The sequence below is a fragment of the Pieris brassicae genome (genome assembly GCF_905147105.1).
Source record: "Pieris brassicae chromosome W unlocalized genomic scaffold, ilPieBrab1.1 SUPER_W_unloc_1, whole genome shotgun sequence".
Classification (NCBI taxonomy): Eukaryota; Metazoa; Arthropoda; class Insecta; order Lepidoptera; family Pieridae; genus Pieris; species Pieris brassicae.
The window spans coordinates 436916-454829 of record NW_025575866.1 but is presented as its reverse complement, the minus strand read 5'-3'; the positions used below and the strand labels follow the sequence as shown (position 1 = coordinate 454829).

Sequence of the window (17914 nt, the reverse complement as noted above, 5' to 3'; positions counted from 1 at the left end):
TATTGTTGCTTTGAACTACGACAGAGCTAAAGCTAACCGATTTAAAGTTTGTTTTTTTAACAACTAAAATTTTTTTATCTATTTCAACAAAGCATAACTTTATTTCTATGAGCTTCTATGTTTTTAACAAATATGGTAAGATTTAATCTTGTTAAGATATGCTAGTTAAGGGTATTTAATAAATAAAAATAAATATGTAAGAATATCTTACAACATCCTCTCCCTACAAGAAAAAATCATCTTCATTGATTTTACGAAGCTGAGTTATGTGTCTTTTAGCTATTTTATTTCCTTTTGCAACCCAATAAGTGTCATTAGCTAGAATTCCAATTATTTCACCAATTTCAAGAAATTTTTTCTGACCTTTCTTTTTATGTATTGCATCTTCTATAAGAACCATATCATTTAACTGTAATTTCTTTTGCATTTTAGTCTTAAAAAGCTTTTTATATTTATCGATTCTGTTATTAAATTGTGTCTTTCTTACATCAGTCATGTTCTCAAAAATTAATGCTTCATTAGGTTTAATCCCTATAGCTGAATGTATCATATCATTATACGCGTTGATTGCATTTTCTACCTTTTCTCCAAAGCTTAACTCATTGTCCTGCTTCTTCACAGCTTCACCTAAAGTTCTATTAAACCGTTCAATTCTTCCATTTGAACAATGATGATACGCTGATGTAATATGATGATTTATATTATTTTTACATATCCAGTTTCCTACTGACTCACTTGTATTTTCTCTAGCTCCATCGGAAATTAACATTTTAATATTAAGTTTTTTATGTACAATCTCTAAAAACTTAATTAATCTTTCACTAGTTTTCTCTTTAATAACCTTTGCCACTGCAAATCTTGAGAAATAATCAATTGCGGTTAGAATGTATTTTCCATCCCATGGTCCGATAATATCAATTGCTACTTTTTCGCCTGGTTCAAATGCTTCTATATATCGGAATCCTTCTATTCTTATCGGATTATATTCTTTACATTTATAACATCTCTTTAGTACACTTTTCACTTGCGACATAGAAACCATTGAATCAGAGTTATTTTCTTTTAGGTACTCATACGTCGCTTTTGCTCCTCTATGCACTAATTTAGAATGTGCTTCCATTATCAATTCTTCTTTTCCTTTATCTATAATTAAATTAATATCAGATTTACAACGCGATAGAGCATCAACATGCATTAATTCTTCTGGTTTTTTATATAATATATCGAAATCAAACATTTGGATTCTTTCTATCCAACGGGAGATCCTTGATGAATTAATTGTACCTTTTGTATTAAAAGCCTCTAATGCTTTATGATCCGTCTGTATCAAAAATTTTCTGCCAAGCAAGAAGTATTGAAAGTGTTCCATGGCCCACAAGGCTCCTAACATCTCCTTTTCTGTAATACTGTAATTTTTTTCAGCATCTGATAATTTCCTTGATGCATAGGCGATAGTAATTTCTTTATCATTCTCCATTTGACTTAGAACTGCACCCAATCCTGTGTTTGATGCATCAGTAGTAAGAATAAATGATTTTTCAAAATCTGGTTGATGTAAACAATTCTTACTCGTTAGCTCTTTTTTTAAATTCTTAAATGCTTCCATTTGTTCCTCTTTCCAATTAAATTCCTGTTTCTTCTTTAGCAGCTTTAATAAAGGAACTGTTTTGTCTGCACAATTCTTTATAAACTTTCTGTAATAATTTACAATGCCTAAAAATTTTCTAAGCTCATCTTGATTTTGAGGAACTGGATAATTTTGAATAGCCTCTGATTTATCAATCAATGATTCTATTTTATTTTCAGATATTCTATATCCCAGGAATTCGACAGTATCCTTTTCTATCTCCATTTTATCTTTATTTGCAGTTAGTCCTGCCTCATTTAACAACATACATACACGTTTCAGATCCTCTTTATGTTCTTCTGTTGATTCTGAAAATACAAGGATATCATCAATATAGACAAAACAACATTTACCAATTTCTTTATCTAAAATTTTATCCATTATTCTTTGAAAAATTGCCGGCGCATTTTTAAAGCCCATTGGCATTCTCGTCCATTCAAAAGTCCTATTTTTAATTCGGAACGCAGTCTTCATCCTATCTTCTTTTTTTAAAGAGACCTGGAAAAATCCTTCCTTTAGATCAATTTTCGAAAAAACTTTTGCCTTACCCAATCTATAAATTAATTCCTCCATCTTTGGAATTGTATAGCTGTCTTGTTCCACAATCTTATTAAGTTTAATTAAATTAGTTGTTAGTCTAACAGAATTATCTTTCTTCATTACTGGTCTTACATTATTAAGCCAGGTTGACTTTGATTCTTGTATATAATTTTTTTCCAAAAGCCTTGAAATTTCTCTTTGTACAGCTTCCTCATAAGACTGAGGTAATTTATAAGAAAAATCAACAACTTTTTTCCCAACTTCAGTGTTTATTTCGCATTCAAAACCTTTTAGTCCTTCTTTTTTATCCTTACAAAGATCTGAAATTATTTGATCTAATGTCTGATTTACCATTTTATCTTTCTCTATGTTTTTCCTCAACATCCAATTTTTCCCCACAATAACCATCTTATCTTCCCTTTTCGGTAAAATATAAAATACGTCATGATATTCCTGTCCCTTTATTTTGAAATTTAATTTGGCATAAGAATCAATAGAAAACTCTCCTAAAAGACAAGTGTATAATTTAAAGGATGATTTCAACTTCTTAATTTTACCCGGAAATACTTTAGCTATTTGCTTCGAAATGAAACTATAATTTGATCCTGTATCAAAAACACAAGGAAATTTAAAACCTTCTACATAAATCGAATTACTATTTAATAAGTCTTTATCCACTTCAATTTCATTTACTTGATTGTTTTTATTATTTGATGATCTTTTCCCTTGAATTTGAGATTTGTTGCTCTTTCTAAAAAATGCTTCCTTCTCTATATTCTCCAATTTTTCTACCGTATCTAAAAAGTCATCAGAAATTTCTTTAAAACCCATCGTTAATTTTTCAACCTCCTCCTTATTATATCTAAGTCCTAAGTATCCAACTTCGAGAACCATTTCCTTATTATCTAAAATTTCTTCTCCTATTTTTCTAATCCGTTCAAAGTATGAACGTCCAGTTTCTCCCTTCCCTTGAAAGGATCTCAAAAATTCCTTGCATGTTGGTTTCCTGTCAAATTTTCCCAACATGTACGATTTCCACGACGCATACGTAATTTTCCTATAAAACTTTCCACGCTCTAATCTTTCTTGTTCTTCTAGAATGACGTCATCAGATCTGCTTAAAATTTTTTCAATTTTCTCATCGTCAGAGAGGGCAAGAAAACTCTTATCTCTCTCCATTCTCCTAAGGTTTTTCTTCATGTCCTTACTCGATATTTTTATAGTAAGACTAGATAGCAACTCAATAATATTTGATACCTCGTTCAGCTCCACCATGTTAAGATATGCTAGTTAAGGGTATTTAATAAATAAAAATAAATATGTAAGAATATCTTACAACAAATCTGCTTTTTGATTGCAGTGTTTCCATGATCTTTCATGTTTTTCTGCAATTAAAGCTATTTTATTCTAGACAACTTTCAATCATACAAATTCACACGTCAAAATTTTTTTAGATTTCAATTAAATCTATAACCATATCTATGTTTTACAAAAAGAAGGTTTTTTGTAATATTTTTTAAATCATAAAGTTTACTTACCTGCTGATAAATAAAGAAATGCCAAGGAGAGTATTTCATATATATTTCAAATAAGGAACAAATTTATTTCCATTAAAACATATTTTTATTTGCCCCCAATGTCAGTATTAAAATACAAACCAAAAAATATGAATACTGAACGTATTGAACAAATCAATGTTGTGTCTAAATATGTAAACAGTACATATGGTAGAGTAGATAACTCCTATTATACCCCAGAGAAGTACAAATACTCTAATTACAGAAATAATGCAGGGATTTTGACCGTAATACTCGATAATGACTTTGTATACATAAATGATAAGAAAATTTCTGTTTCTGGTATTTTTAATCTCTCAAAGTTTGATACCAAAAAATTTAGTAGTATTAATTCTGCTATTGACCAATTTGAACTAAAGATAATTGATGAACTTAAAAAATACAGTCCTAAGAATAACTTTGTAGCTTTTGTTTTTAACAACATCCTAACTAGATCAGAGATTGTAGCTTTGTGTGATATGTTTCTTAATAGTATTGCTTTTAAGGGCATTCTTTTAGTTCCTTACTCACTAGGCCTGTGTTTTGGTAAGGCATTCCAACAATCCTTGATTATTAATATCTACAAGACGTATACCTCCATATTTCTTATAGAAGATTACTGGGTTTATGATAGTTTTATTGTATCTAAGGAAGCAAATCCTGGGTTTACTTTGTTGGATGATGAAGATTTTGCTGATGAATACCACAAAGTTAAGATCATGGAAGATATACCGTATTATTCTTGCTCACTGTGTGACATGAGAAGCACAAGACAAAGCAGAGTTTTTGAGCATATTAGAAACATTCACATGCTACAGGAAAGATGTGAATGCTTCCAGAAAATGATTGAGAATATGGAACAGAAGCATAAAAAAGAAAAAAACTTCTCTAATCTATCTGAGCATACGCAATCTTCAGAAGGCATTAAAGTGGATGATGAACATATAAAAACGCATATCGTCAAATATTTTAAAAAGTATGAAAACGTTACAGATGAGATCTTGAAAAGATTAAACTTTGTTTATTTTAATACTGAAAAACTTAAAAGAATCTTTCTTAAGGTCATCATCAACGATACCACTGGAACGAGTAACCTAGATCTAGAAGATCTAGCGGAAAGGTTAGGCTCCTTGTACGGCTCGGTTAGCTTTGTGGAGATTTCTGAAGACAAGAACCAGGTTGTTAGAAAAGGCATAGAAATTTTCAATATGTTAGACATCTCGAAGGAGTGTTGGATGACTGATGAAGAATGGAGAAGTGTAAGGTTAAGAATTTTAAAGGAGAAGGTTTTATTTAACATTTGAAATAAACTTTATATTTTACAAGATATTTTCTAGAAAATCTTGATCAATATGGGATTGAAGTTCATCTCGCTCTTTTTTTAAAGCTTCCGACCGAAGCTCTCTATATTCTAATAAAGAGTTAAACTCTTCATCGTCTTTTACCATATGAAATGGGATTTTATTAAAGAAATCGATGGCGTTTGTATATTTTGATTTTATATTGACCAAATTCAGGGAAAGTTCGCGTAAATCAAACTCTTTTTCTAGGATTTCATCATATTTCTTATTTTCATGTTCTAAAAGTCTTTTTTTAACCTTTAATTCATTAATTTTTTCTATCAGTCTTCCCTGTTCATTTTTAATTCTAATATACTCTTCTATTCTTTCGTCTACATCTCCATCCATAACTAAATCAGTTTTTTTTCGTTCAAAGGTAAATTTTTTGGGAAAAGTAAGAATGTTTCTCATCACGAAATTTTTGAATATAAATAAATTTTTTTTACAAGATTCCTGAATAATTTCTTTAACCTTTTTATGCTTGAATGAGTCTATTACTTTTATTTCATCCATGTTTGTAGATACTAGAGATTCTATTTGTTCCTGTATCTCATTTACAAAGTTAATAGGTACAAACTCGAAGTATTCTATCTCTCCGTTGTCTTCCATAAGGGTAACTATCCAATATCATTGTTTTATCGATGTCAATATTTTTAAAAGAAATAATTTCACTCCTCATGACAAATTTAGAAAAATTGCTAATCAAAGGAATAAGATCTTTTAATCCTAATGATTCCAATACAATCGAGTTTTATTCCCCGCTAACATTGATTGTAGGTCAAAATGGTACTGGTAAAACAACGATCATAGAGTGTCTAAAATACATTACCACAGGAAATTTACCACCTAACAGTAAGGGAGGTGCATTTGTTTATGACACAAAGCTTGCACAGGAAATAGACGTGAAAGCTATGATCAAGCTTTCTTTTAGGAATATCTATAATAAGAAATTAGTGTCTACAAGAGTTTTACAGTCCTCTTTTAAAAGAAACAAATATGAACAAAAAACAATCGAGAACACGTTATTCGTTGAGGATGAAAAAGGAACGCACCAAAATATTAGTAATAAAATAGGAAACATAGATAAAGAGATTCCTTATCATTTGGGAGTATCAAGTAGTATCTTAGAAAATGTTATTTTTTGTCATCAAGAAGACAGTTGCTGGCCTATTAGTGAACCTGCAAATGTAAAAAAAAAATTTGATGATATATTTTCTTCGAGTAAATATAGCAAGGCATTAGATTCACTTAAATCAACCAAGAGAGAAGTTTCTGCTCAGATTAAATTAAAATATCAAGAGTTAGAATTTCTCTATAAAATTAAGGATAAGAGAAACGACATTGAAAAGAGGATAGAAAATGGAAAAGAAGAACTTTTAATTAAAGAAAATAAAATTAAGGAGTATGATGAGTCATATAATGCATGTGACAAGCTAATTAGAGACTTAAATACAGATATTGATAAGGTTGAACACGTTAACAATCGAATTAAATTAAAACTTTCTGAAATAGACAAATACTCTGGTAAAGTTCTTGATGATCCTAAAATAGACGAAGTTAAGTGTAAAGATATTTTACAGTCTAAAAGAATTGAAGAGTTGGAAACTGAGATAGCTAAAACTACAAAAATATTGTTAGATGAAGAAGAGAGACAGAGGATACTAGACAATGAAAAGAAACTTTATGAGAAGAATAAAGCCGAAATAGATGAAATAAATAGCGACAAAAGCAAATTAAAGAATACTTTACTTGCATTAACAGATGAAACTATAGAATTAAAACTTTTTTTGGAAAAACAAACTGGAATTGTTATCGATAAACTTAAAAATTTAAAAAAAGATTCTTCTGATGAGATGATTGTTTCTCAAGATAATATAACTAATATCGATAGAACCTTTATCGAGCGTGTTGTCGGCAGCTTTTCAATAGAAAATTTGCATGATCTTTCTCTTGAAGAATTTTCTGAACAAACCAAGCATATTTTTTCAATCTTTTTTAAAAAATGTGAACTCGAATTTGAAAAAAAGAAAGAAATTATCGATAAAAAGAAAGTTAAAATAGATAACCTTAAACAAAAATTTATTTATGATGAGAAATTATATCTTTTAAACAAGGAGAAAATAAAAGAGTTCAAAGATTTGAAGGATGATCCCGAGATTAACATTGAAAGATCTTATGAATTTGAAATTAAGTCTTTAGAAGATAATAATCTGAAGCATGAAATCAAAAAATTAGAAAGAGAACTATTTGAAAATCAATTGATCTATGAAAAGGAATTGAGGAACATAAAAGAATCTTATTTAGTTGATCAACAGAAAAAAAGGATTGAGGAAATTAAAATTGAACTAGATAATAGCAAACAGATTCAACTTGAAATCCAAAAAGATGATATTTTGAAGAGAATTGAGGACTTGAAAAATAAGATCAAGGAAACATATCAACTTAAAAATAAATTTAATGTTTATAAGGAAATGTTCGTGAGTAAAACTTCAATGATCAAAGAAAATTATAAAACTGACCTTAACTCATTATACGCGATTAATATTGGAAAGAATAATCTTGAAAGTTTCATTGAAAATTTTTCTTTTCTTAACAAGGACAAGTTAAACAAAGAAGACTTGAAGGAAATGTTGATAATTGACGTAACAGAGAAATGTAGGTCTCTTATTTTGAATAATATACAAAAAGATTGTGATGTTGATACTTTTGAGGAACTCATTTCTGCTTTTAAGAATATAAAATTCTTCGAAATAAGTTCTTTTAATTTTAAAGAAGAAATAAATACAGACTTTTTAATTAAAGAGATAAATCAATGTAAAAAATATGCAAATTCTATTGGGAATGCTACAGAAATTTATAAAAACTTTTTAAAAATAGGATGTAAGAAAAATGAATGTCCTTTGTGTACAAATAAGCTCAATAATACTGAAAAATATAAGAGCAGATTAGAAAAGGTAATTGCAAAAATTCCTGAAAATCTCAAAAAGAACAATGATAAGGTGGAAAGTATTACATCCTTACAAAATGAAGCTGATGCGTTCAATTTACAGGTAAAAAAATATAATTCTGCAACCGTAGAATTGATTGTGTCAACATATAAAAAATTTAAAGAATTAGAAGAAATATTTAACAAGATTAAAGAAATTTTTTCGGAGTGTAAAATCAATCTGAGTCTAACATTTTCTAATTTGTTTTCTAAATTTGATATTCCTGATTGTTTTGGTGAACTGCTGGAGGAAAAGGACCTAGCATTGTTAGATTTAGAGGAAGAATATTCTTCTATCTTGGCTAAAATTGAGTTGCACAAAGAATTAAAAGATCTCGAAAGAAATATAAGTACCATAAAGAACACTGTTGATATTAAAGAATTAGAAAAGAAACTTAACAGCTTAAGAAGTCAGGTTAATAGAAAAAAGGAAGATTTAGGCCTAATTGAGGATAAAATAGCACAGCTTAAACTCAAACAAAAAAGAATTGAAGAGATCAAGACTATTCGAGAATTATTAAAGAAGAAGAAGGAAATAAAAGAAGATATAAGAATATTTGAAGAAAATAGATCTAAAGACAATATTAGAAATTTGGAGGATGATTATAAAAATAAATATTATACATACGAGAAACTTAAAGATAAGCTGTATAGAAAAAAAATGGATATTGAATTTAAGCAAACAAGCTTCGAATCTAAATTAAAAAAAATAAAAGAAACAGAAGAGAATATAAAGAACGTGGAAGAAAGAATTCAAGAAGTTGCAGAAAAATACAGCATTCCATCTTTTTGTAGTAAAAAATACGAAGAAAACAGACTGAACTTAATAAGAAATAAAGATACGCTTTCTTCTTTAAAAGACGATCTAAGAACCTCTACTGATTTAAAATTAGAAGCTAAAAAGCATATCGATCATTATAAAGCTTCTGAAGCAATTCTAAACCTTAGATCAGAAGTTAAAAGAATAGAAACACTTTTTGTAGAAGGATTATCAAAAAACAGGATTCAAGAGATCAAGAATTATTCGAAATCTAATAATCTTGATTTGATGTCTTCCTTTACTTCTATTTTGAAAGAAAAAAAAGATATTGTAGAAAATAAAAAAACAAGAATAATAGCAAATAGATCTATGATTCAGGGAGAATACAACCAAATTAAAATTTTAATTGATCAATTAACTAAGGAACTTGATGTTGAATATAAAGATATAAATGACAAATATAATAAAGCTTATATAGAACACAAAGTTCTAGAACTTTCTGTTAAAGATCTGGATAAATGTATTAACTGCTTGGACAAAGCTATCATAGATTTTCATTCTTCAAAAATCGAAGAAATCAATGGAATTCTAAAGGACTTGTGGAGCTCCTCTTACAAAGGTTCCGATATCGATTACATAGAAATAAAGTCTGAAAGCCTTGGATCTAAAACATATTCTTACAGAATATCTCTTATAAAAAATGGTGTGGAGCTAGATATGAGAGGAAGATCTAGTGCAGGTCAACGAATGATTGCGAGTATAATCATTAGGCTTGCTTTATCTCAGACATTTTCTACTACATTTAATGTCTTAGCTTTAGATGAACCAACCACAAATCTAGACAAAGAAAATATAGAAAGCTTAGCTCATACACTTCTTAAAATTATTAGAAGTTCCTCTAAGGATTCTAGATTTCAACTTATAATCATCACACACGATGAAGATTTTGTTCAAATATTAAGTCGAGAAGGCCCTGAATATTTTTATAGATTGAAACGAAATGAAAAGGGGGATTCTCTTATTCAAAGACATTCAATTTACTAAAAATTGTGATTTAAATACTTTATTTTTTAATGAGGTTTAGGTATGTATCCATCAACAGCCATGTTTCTTGTTGCTTTCGGAATTGTTATTATTTTGTCTTTAAATAAATCATTACATACAATTTGACATCCTAGCCTACTTGTACTTCGTAAACCGTATGCTTGGTCTAGTAAATCGTACTCTTTATCACTTGGTTCCCCAAGTTTCTTATACAGATCTTTGTCAAGTATCACATGACACGTTGAACATGCACAGGATCCTTCACATGCCCCTTCTAGTTCTATATTATTTTTATGTGCAATTTCTAATATGGTATCACCTTTAGTTCCTAAAACCGGGATTAGTTTGTTTATGTGTTTGAAAAAAAACTTTACAACGTTATTAGCTTTCTCTAGTCCCATAAAGGGAATATAAAATTTTTCTTTTAACTGTGAACAATAATAATACGCTCAAAACAGGCATTTTTATTTTTATTGCAATCCATGAAGATATCTTTTTTTTAAAATTCTATTTTAACAGAAAATAATCACTTTTCTATAAAATTCTTAAATAAATATTTTTCTTCCCCTATGAAGAGAAATAACACAGGCTTTGATGAAAACGAGCAAAAAAACGGGGATGAGGCTATTACTCAAAAGTGTCAAGCTATGAAACTTAAAATGAGTGAATGCGTAGAAAGAGATAATTCGAATAATAAAGAAAATATGGCAGCAACAAATAAACTCGACAACATCAATGAGTTTGTTAATTGTTTGCTTAACAAACGCTACCAAGAGATTTTGCTGGACGATGATATCCTTTCTGTCGTAAAAAAATGGCTTGAACCTCTGCCTGATAAATCTCTTCCGAATATCAAAATTAAGAAATCACTTCTAGATACTTTAAAAATATTAAATGTTGACAAACATCACCTATTAGATAGTGGAGTAGGTAAAATTGTTTATTTTTATGCTATAAATCCTAAAGAAACAAAAGAAATAAGAGATCTAGCTAATGAGGTTGTTCATAGATGGACAAGGAGAATAATTAAAGATAATGAGTTGTAAAAAATGGATAAAACGTGTAAATTTAATGCTTAATTACTTTGAATCTACAATTTTCTTTATATCATTTACATTAATCATTAAAAACTTTGAAACATTATTAATTTTGTAAATACCGAGAAGAGAGTTACTTATTTCAAACATATCGCTTCTTAAGCTTATTACAATAAACTGAGAGGTTTTAGTCATTTCCTCAAGATAGTTTGAGATAATACTGACATTTCTATAATCCAAAGCAGCATCAATTTCGTCCATTACATAGAATGGAGATGGTTTATATTTATGTAATGCAAATATTAAGGAAAGGCTACTAATGGTTTTCTCTCCACCACTAAGATTGCTCACATTTTTCCAACACTTTTTTGGCGGCATTACAGCAAGAATGATACCTTCACTAAAAGGATCAAGATAATCTACAAGTTCCAGCTCTGCATTTCCTCCAAATGTTAATGTTTTGTAAATTTCTTTGAGATTCTTATTTATCAAAGAAAATCCTTCCATAAACTCATTAAATCTTGTATTTTTAAGTGAATCTATCTTATTTTTAATGGTGATACACTTATCTTTATAGATATTGAATTCATCTTCTACTTTGTCATGTACATCTTTAATTTTATTGTATTCCTCGAAAACGTTAAAATCAATTTCAGTTCTTCCGACAACAGATTCAAGCTGTTTAATTTTTTTATCTTGTTTAACTATAAAGTCATTAATATCTTCATTAGATAAATTTTTCCCGTCAAAAGGCTCAAAAGTTGATTTTTTATACTTCTTACCTTTAAGTTTCTTGTACAGGTTTTCCAGTTCAGCGGAAATTTTCCTTTCATCTTCTTTACATTTTTCGATACTTTCCGCTAAGTCGTTAATCTGTTCCTCTACATCGTCATATTTATTTTTAAGATCAATCTCCATATGATAATCCTCACCCATTCTTTTTTTGACTGCTGAAACCTTCTCTTGAACCTCTTTAAATTCATCTAAAATATCATTGTATTCGTCTTCCTCAAAGTCCAATTTATTTTTTATATCAGCTATTTCAAACAATTGAATTTTACCCAACTGAATTTCTTTTTCTTTCAACTCATTTTCCTTTTCAGAAAATGAATCAGAAAGTTGTTCACTCAAATGAATCCTAAGTTCCTGATTTCTATTCTCTAAAATCTCTAATTTCTCATAAATTACCTGCAATTCACCCCTTAAGGTCTTAGTAACAGCATTAAACGAACCTTCTACCTTTTTCTTTAGACTTGCAACTTTATCCTTAGTTTCACAGATCTTAGACTCTATCTCAGCTAAATCATTATTTCCCTCGAATAATTCAAGTTGATGAATTTCTTTTGTAAGTTCATGTATTTTCTTGTTCTTGAAATTAAGCTTGTTTATGTAATGTTCTTTATTTTCAAATTCGTTTATGTCCTTTAGCAAAGCAATTTTCTGATCCCTAAGTTCATTCATTTTCGTAACTGCTTTTTCTAGTTCTTCGTATCCTTTAACCTTTTCATTAAACTTCCCGCCACTCATTACACCACTTTTTTCAATAAGTTTTCCATCAATAGTAACAACACGTTTTCTGTCCTTACCAAATGCTAATTGCTCAGCTTCCACTAAATCTCTACAAACTAAGGTATCGTTCAAAGCAAAAAAGAAGCATTTTTTGTACTCAGCTTCACATTGTATCAATTCAAACAAATATGGAGCTTTTTGTTTTTGAAGTTCAGGTATCTCCTTAATTTTCTCAATCACAATAAATGTAGATCTTTGTAGATTATGTTTTTTGATGATTTCTATACACTTTTCTGCAGTAGTAGTTGTATCCACGACAATATTATTCATTCTACTACATGCTACCTTAAGAGCAGTTTCATATTTTTCTTCGATATTACCTACATCTTTAAGTCTTCCATACACTCCCTTGATGTTTTCGAAATACTTAAACATTTCCTTTTCCTTTTTGTCACTTTCTTGTCGTTGACTAAACTCATGAACTCTATTTTTTCTGCTCTGCAGTTCCTTATTAGTTTTGTACAAATCAGCTTCAATTTGTGCAAGATCTTTTTCTACTCTTTCTTTTGATAGTTTCATACCACTTACTTTTTCAAACTTACCAATTTTTTCTTTTAAAATCGAGATTTCACTTTCAAGACTTTGAATTTCCTACATTTTAAATTTCTTCTCTCCAAAAGTCTTCGCATTTTCTTGTAGAATTCCAGATTTCTTTGTCAATAAATTGACTAGTTCATCTTCAAGACTCTTCAATTGAGAAATATCTTTCTTGGCTTTAATCTTTACTTTATTTTCTTCTCCAACCAGTATAGAATTCAATCTTTCAGAATCCTCATTAAGTTTATTAATTTCTATTTGATTTTCATCCACTTCTTTTGCAAAAATTTTATTTTCCTTGTTTCTCATATCAATCTTACACTTCAAAGAATCAACCTCTGATTTTAAAGATTTAATTTGTTTTTCTAACCTAGATTTTAAATCTGATTGCACAGAATTATGTTTTTCGAGTTTTTTATATTCCCTTCTCAAGGTCAATACAGCAGCCTCTTTAGCTTTTAATTTATTCTTTAAATTTTTATAGCTTTCATCGAAGCTATTTAGAAGATTTCTAGTCTCCAAATTTTTACTCTGATAATTTTCAATTTGACTGTAAAATTCATTCTTGTCAACAGTTTTTTTTTCTATGTCTCTTTTCATCAACTCAATCGTCATTTCTTTCTTTTCTTTTGATAATTCCAAAATAGACAATTTGCCATCAATAATCTCTTCATTCTGACACTTAAGTTCATTAACATGATCAAGTTCCTTTCTGTAGAACTTCAAATTACTCTGCCTATTAATATTCTCCTCCTCAAGAATCTTAAGACTTTGTGTAGTTTCCTCAATCTCTTTCTCATACTTGCTTGTTCCTATGATATCTTCTAGAAACTCAAGCAATCCCTCTTTAGGTTTTAGCATTGCTATGCTTTCGATTTCACCCTGTAGTATAAGAAATCTGTTGTGTTCCATGTCAACACCCTCATCCATCATAATTTTTATTACCTCATTGCTAGAAGAATCCTTATCATTAATATAATACTTAGTACTTTTGTTAATATTTACTTCCCTTTTGATGCTGAATTTGTTAAAACGTAATTCGACATAGCATTTTGTTTCTTTAGTACCATCATTGTATACAAGATCTGTAAGTTGAGAATGTCTCATCTTTTTAGCTCGAAACCCAAGAACGAAGAGAATAGAATCTATGATGTTACTTTTCCCACTTCCGTTTGGACCTACGATAGCAGTAAAATTAGGATCTATGTTATTAATAATGTGTGTACCTTTGTAACTTTTAAAATTATGGACTACAATTGTATTAAGTTGTAGCTTCATTATTAGGGTATCTTAAATTTTAAAATAAAAGTTAAAAGGCTATCTACAACTAAAAAATAATACTTTTCATCTTTGATCTGCTAATATTGAATGGCTTAAAAAATAATCAAGTTATTTTAATTCCTAAAAAAATCTACAACAAAGATTTCGTACTATTTCAAGCCTTTTTATAAAAGGAATACTATAAATTTAAAAAATTAAAAATCCCGTAAAAATCTTTTACAAAAATACTTGTTAAGTAATATATTAAGAAAACTACTTCAGTTCTCTTTAAAAATACAAAACAAAAGCTAAGCCTTTACGTGATGACGTGAGATGGTGTGATAACTAACTTTAATAAGGAGATAGAATGGGGTTAGAAAAATTTGATCAAATCCATCGTATATTCAGTCAAAAATTCTCAATATGATTCTACATAGCTTGAATCTGGATAATTGAAGAAGAGGGAAAACTTTTGCAAACTTTAATGTGATCGAGGCTATAAAGAAAATAGCGGGACTGAAATGCTTGAGAAACTAAACTATAGTAAAGAGTAAGGAAAAGTAGTTTTGAAATGTGATAATTATATCTAGATTAATTATTTTTCTCAAATATCTTATCACGTTTTTTGATAGTTTAAGAGCTGCGTAAGTGGAAAACAATTTAAGTATGATATGCTAGCAAACAGTATAAATCAGTGATTTCTTCAAATGAGGTTACTTGGGATAGGTTGGTAAACAACATAAAAAGACAATACATAGAGAAGCTAAAAATGGAGTGCAAAATTAAAGCCAATCTTCTATCTAAAGTTTGGATCAAACTTGAAAACAAAAATTGGATTGTTAAAGCAGAAAATGAGCTGAGCAAGACTTTTGGTTATATTGAGGACTAAAAAGGAATTTAACATCAATAATTGTGTTTCTTTATCATTATATGAATTTAATAAATACAACTATATGAGATAAAATGTACTTTAATAAATTGTTTTTTTGTTAAAAAATCTTAGTCATCTTAAATATAAAAATCAAGTTTCCCTTGAAATTTTAATTTATCTCTGAATAAATTATGATTCTTTTACATGAATAAATTAATGAATCAAAACAATTTAGAGAGTATATTTGGATTTAATAGTCTTTCTTTTATATGATCAGCAAGAATTTTTTTGAAAAAATTAATATTGTTCAATATAAACATGTGTTAAAAAAGTTATGATAAGAAACTCCTTATTGCATATTAAATCATAAACTTGTAAGGCTACCATAAAACATTAGAAAATATTGTATAGATGAAAAAGAACTGATATGAAGGTTAATATCCTTAAGCCTGAATTTTTATTTTTTATAAAAATTTAAATCTAAATTATGTCGAAGAAATTATGTCCACATGCTTCTAATCATAAAAAAACAGAATATTGGTTGCATCAAATTTTAACTTCTGTTACCCGTTTATATTTATATCGTATTGATCTTATTCAAGAAAAATTAATTTTTATTTTAATCTTAAGCACAAATTTAAAAATATGGTTATCTTGGACGGCAAAGCTGTATTATAATTGATAAAATCTTATCTTTGACACTTACTATGTATATGTTTACTTTATTAGTCATAAATTCTATTGAAATCCCGCATGTATAATGTTTCTCCTCTTTTAACAAATATCTAGTTCGTTAAACATAAAGCGTTAAAATACAGACAAATAAAGATTTATACGTATTAAACATCTAAGTATAAAGTTCTTTGTAATAAAAATTCAACTTGCTATCTTTACAAATGAAAATAACTTTATTAAAAACTTACTTAAAATTGAGGAAGGTTTTTTTGAATGATATTACAACAACAGTGTGGTATTAACCACATTTAAGAAATTATTTTGTTTAAGAAAATTCTAGAAAAATAGAATTTTCCAGAATTTTTAATATATAAATAAATGTCTTTTAATAGTAAAAATATTTATTGTAATAAAAGGCATACTGGTAGGACAGTCGGCGGAAGCATTATAGAAAGTTTCCTGAGTGCAGGCCGCATTCTACCAGGATACGCCAAACAGAAAATAAAAATTACCATCTACAAATAGTTTATACATCGAAAAATATAATGTTTTTCGGATCAAATAAAGTCGATCTATCAATTTTTATTTCTCATAAATAAAAGCTTTTTTCTAAAACTAAGCAGCTGGAAAGCCCTTCTAAACTGTTAATTGTCGTAATAATAAGTAAATAAAAAACATATTTTTTTTGGTAGAATCAATATAACACCGTATAGGATCTTTATCCAAAATTTTTTAGCTGTTAATATTTAAATGATTCTTTCTTCCTAGTCTTTAAAAGTTTGATTTATTTTTAATTAATTAAAGGGAAACCATTTATCAAATAACAACACTCATACTACATTTAAAAATCAAAGATTATAGTAGTTACGGCATTTATGCTTCATACATTGCATGACCAGTATCAATATTAAAGGTTTTATTCTTATTTTAACTCAAATTATTTAATAAAAATTGACATTACAGAATATTAACACTTTATTTCTAAAACAGTTTATAAAGAACAAATGATTGTAAAAGAGCCCCACATAATCCTCCTGAAAACTCACCTAGCAAATAAACCCACCAATTACTCCAGGTGCCCGTGAGAATCATTGGAGCTAAAACAATGCCTGGATTAAATGCACCTCCCGAGCTTGAGAGGGCCAGTAACCCACAGAAACCGAGAGTAAATCCAATGGCTATTGGAGCAGTTATCTTTCTTCCAGATGCTATTTCTTCATCAGGATCTAATGGTACACCTTCTTGATCCTTAGGAGGTTCATAAGGATTGACTCCTACGGAAAATGCCACATAAACTAGAATGGCTGTAAGGAAGAATTCAGCAGCAAATAAAGTTCCCTTACTAACATCATCAGTTACAATTTTTGGTCGAACAATCTCTAACTTATCCTTGTACTTTCCTGGGAAGCATGCCACTAAAACTAGGCCGGCTAATATAAATCCTGCAAATTGAGAAATTAAGTATATAATTCCAAGGATAATTGGGATTTTTAGTGTTAAAATTGCTGCAAGTGTTATAGCAGGATTAAAATGTGCAACTGTGACATCACAAAATGCATAGATGACAGCTACTCCAGAAAGAGCCAGTGATAAAGATACTATGACTGGAGCACTTGATTGATCACTTTGTGAAGATCCTAGTATTGCTGAATACACAGCAAATCCAAAGAAAAAGGATGCAAACATCTCTCCTATTGCAGTTTGTAAAATTTTTGATGCTCTAGAAGACATTATTGTTTATGCTATTTTTTTATTTATAAATTTTTGATGTAAACAAATCAAATCAAAATGATTAAGCAAACAAAGTTATTGAAAATTAAATTACATATGTATTGTAAGAAGTTGTTGTAAAATGAGAGTTAATTTACTATATTAGATAAAGTATGTTCAGGTATTGTATTATTATCTGATCAACAATGTTTTAGATTTGTTGATAGCATAGGTGATATGTTTGAATTAAATAATTTAAATTTTTATGCAACTAAATATTCTATTTTTAATTCTAAATTTTATATTTTAATGATTAATAAACAATTATCTTTTATATTAAGCATTTAATCCTCAAAAAAATCTCATAAAATTATTATGTTATCAGTAGACTACTTTATTATA

General features: G+C 28.6%; 4 protein-coding genes across 4 annotated transcripts; 2 read left to right on the top strand and 2 right to left on the bottom strand.

Moving 5' to 3' along the window:
- Window positions 1-3833: 3833 nt before the first annotated feature.
- Window positions 3834-5027, top strand: LOC123719051. Its single transcript, XM_045676139.1, has one exon. It carries the CDS (start codon window positions 3834-3836, stop codon window positions 5025-5027), a length of 1194 nt encoding a protein of 397 aa, XP_045532095.1.
- A 713-nt stretch (window positions 5028-5740) lies between these two features.
- On the top strand, window positions 5741-9853 carry LOC123719050 (DNA repair protein RAD50-like). The gene is made up of 4 exons (XM_045676138.1): window positions 5741-6973; window positions 7178-7817; window positions 7941-8113; window positions 8198-9853. Exons 1-4 carry the CDS (start codon window positions 5741-5743, stop codon window positions 9851-9853), a joined length of 3702 nt encoding a protein of 1233 aa, XP_045532094.1.
- A 26-nt stretch (window positions 9854-9879) lies between these two features.
- On the bottom strand, window positions 9880-14274 carry LOC123719049 (structural maintenance of chromosomes protein 4-like). Its single transcript, XM_045676137.1, has 3 exons — window positions 13055-14274; window positions 10993-12958; window positions 9880-10281 (listed from the first exon to the last, which is right to left on the bottom strand). The coding sequence occupies exons 1-3, from the start codon at window positions 14272-14274 to the stop codon at window positions 9880-9882; spliced, it is 3588 nt and encodes a 1195-aa protein (XP_045532093.1).
- Window positions 14275-16783: 2509 nt separating this feature from the next.
- Window positions 16784-17533, bottom strand: LOC123719057 (aquaporin-like). Its single transcript, XM_045676145.1, has one exon. It carries the CDS (start codon window positions 17531-17533, stop codon window positions 16784-16786), a length of 750 nt encoding a protein of 249 aa, XP_045532101.1.
- Between the last annotated feature and the right edge of the window lie 381 nt (window positions 17534-17914).

What these genes read in the sequence shown, in the direction of transcription:
- LOC123719051 (XM_045676139.1), top strand. Translation starts at nt 3,834, where the DNA reads ATGAATACTGAACGTATTGAACAAATCAATGTTGTGTCTAAATATGTA.
- LOC123719050 (XM_045676138.1), top strand. Translation starts at nt 5,741, where the DNA reads ATGACAAATTTAGAAAAATTGCTAATCAAAGGAATAAGATCTTTTAAT. An exon ending in TATAAAATTCTTCGAAATAA is followed by an intron (nt 7,818 to 7,940) that starts GTTCTTTTAATT and finishes TTTTAAAAATAG; the next exon opens with GATGTAAGAAAAATGAATGT. An exon ending in CTGATGCGTTCAATTTACAG is followed by an intron (nt 8,114 to 8,197) that starts GTAAAAAAATAT and finishes ATATTTAACAAG; the next exon opens with ATTAAAGAAATTTTTTCGGA.
- LOC123719049 (XM_045676137.1), bottom strand. Translation starts at nt 14,274, where the DNA reads ATGAAGCTACAACTTAATACAATTGTAGTCCATAATTTTAAAAGTTAC. An exon ending in GGAGAGAAGAAATTTAAAAT is followed by an intron (nt 12,959 to 13,054) that starts GTAGGAAATTCA and finishes ATCAAAAGAAAG; the next exon opens with AGTAGAAAAAGATCTTGCAC. An exon ending in GTATTTACAAAATTAATAAT is followed by an intron (nt 10,282 to 10,992) that starts GTTTCAAAGTTT and finishes TATTGTTCACAG; the next exon opens with TTAAAAGAAAAATTTTATAT.
- LOC123719057 (XM_045676145.1), bottom strand. Translation starts at nt 17,533, where the DNA reads ATGTCTTCTAGAGCATCAAAAATTTTACAAACTGCAATAGGAGAGATG.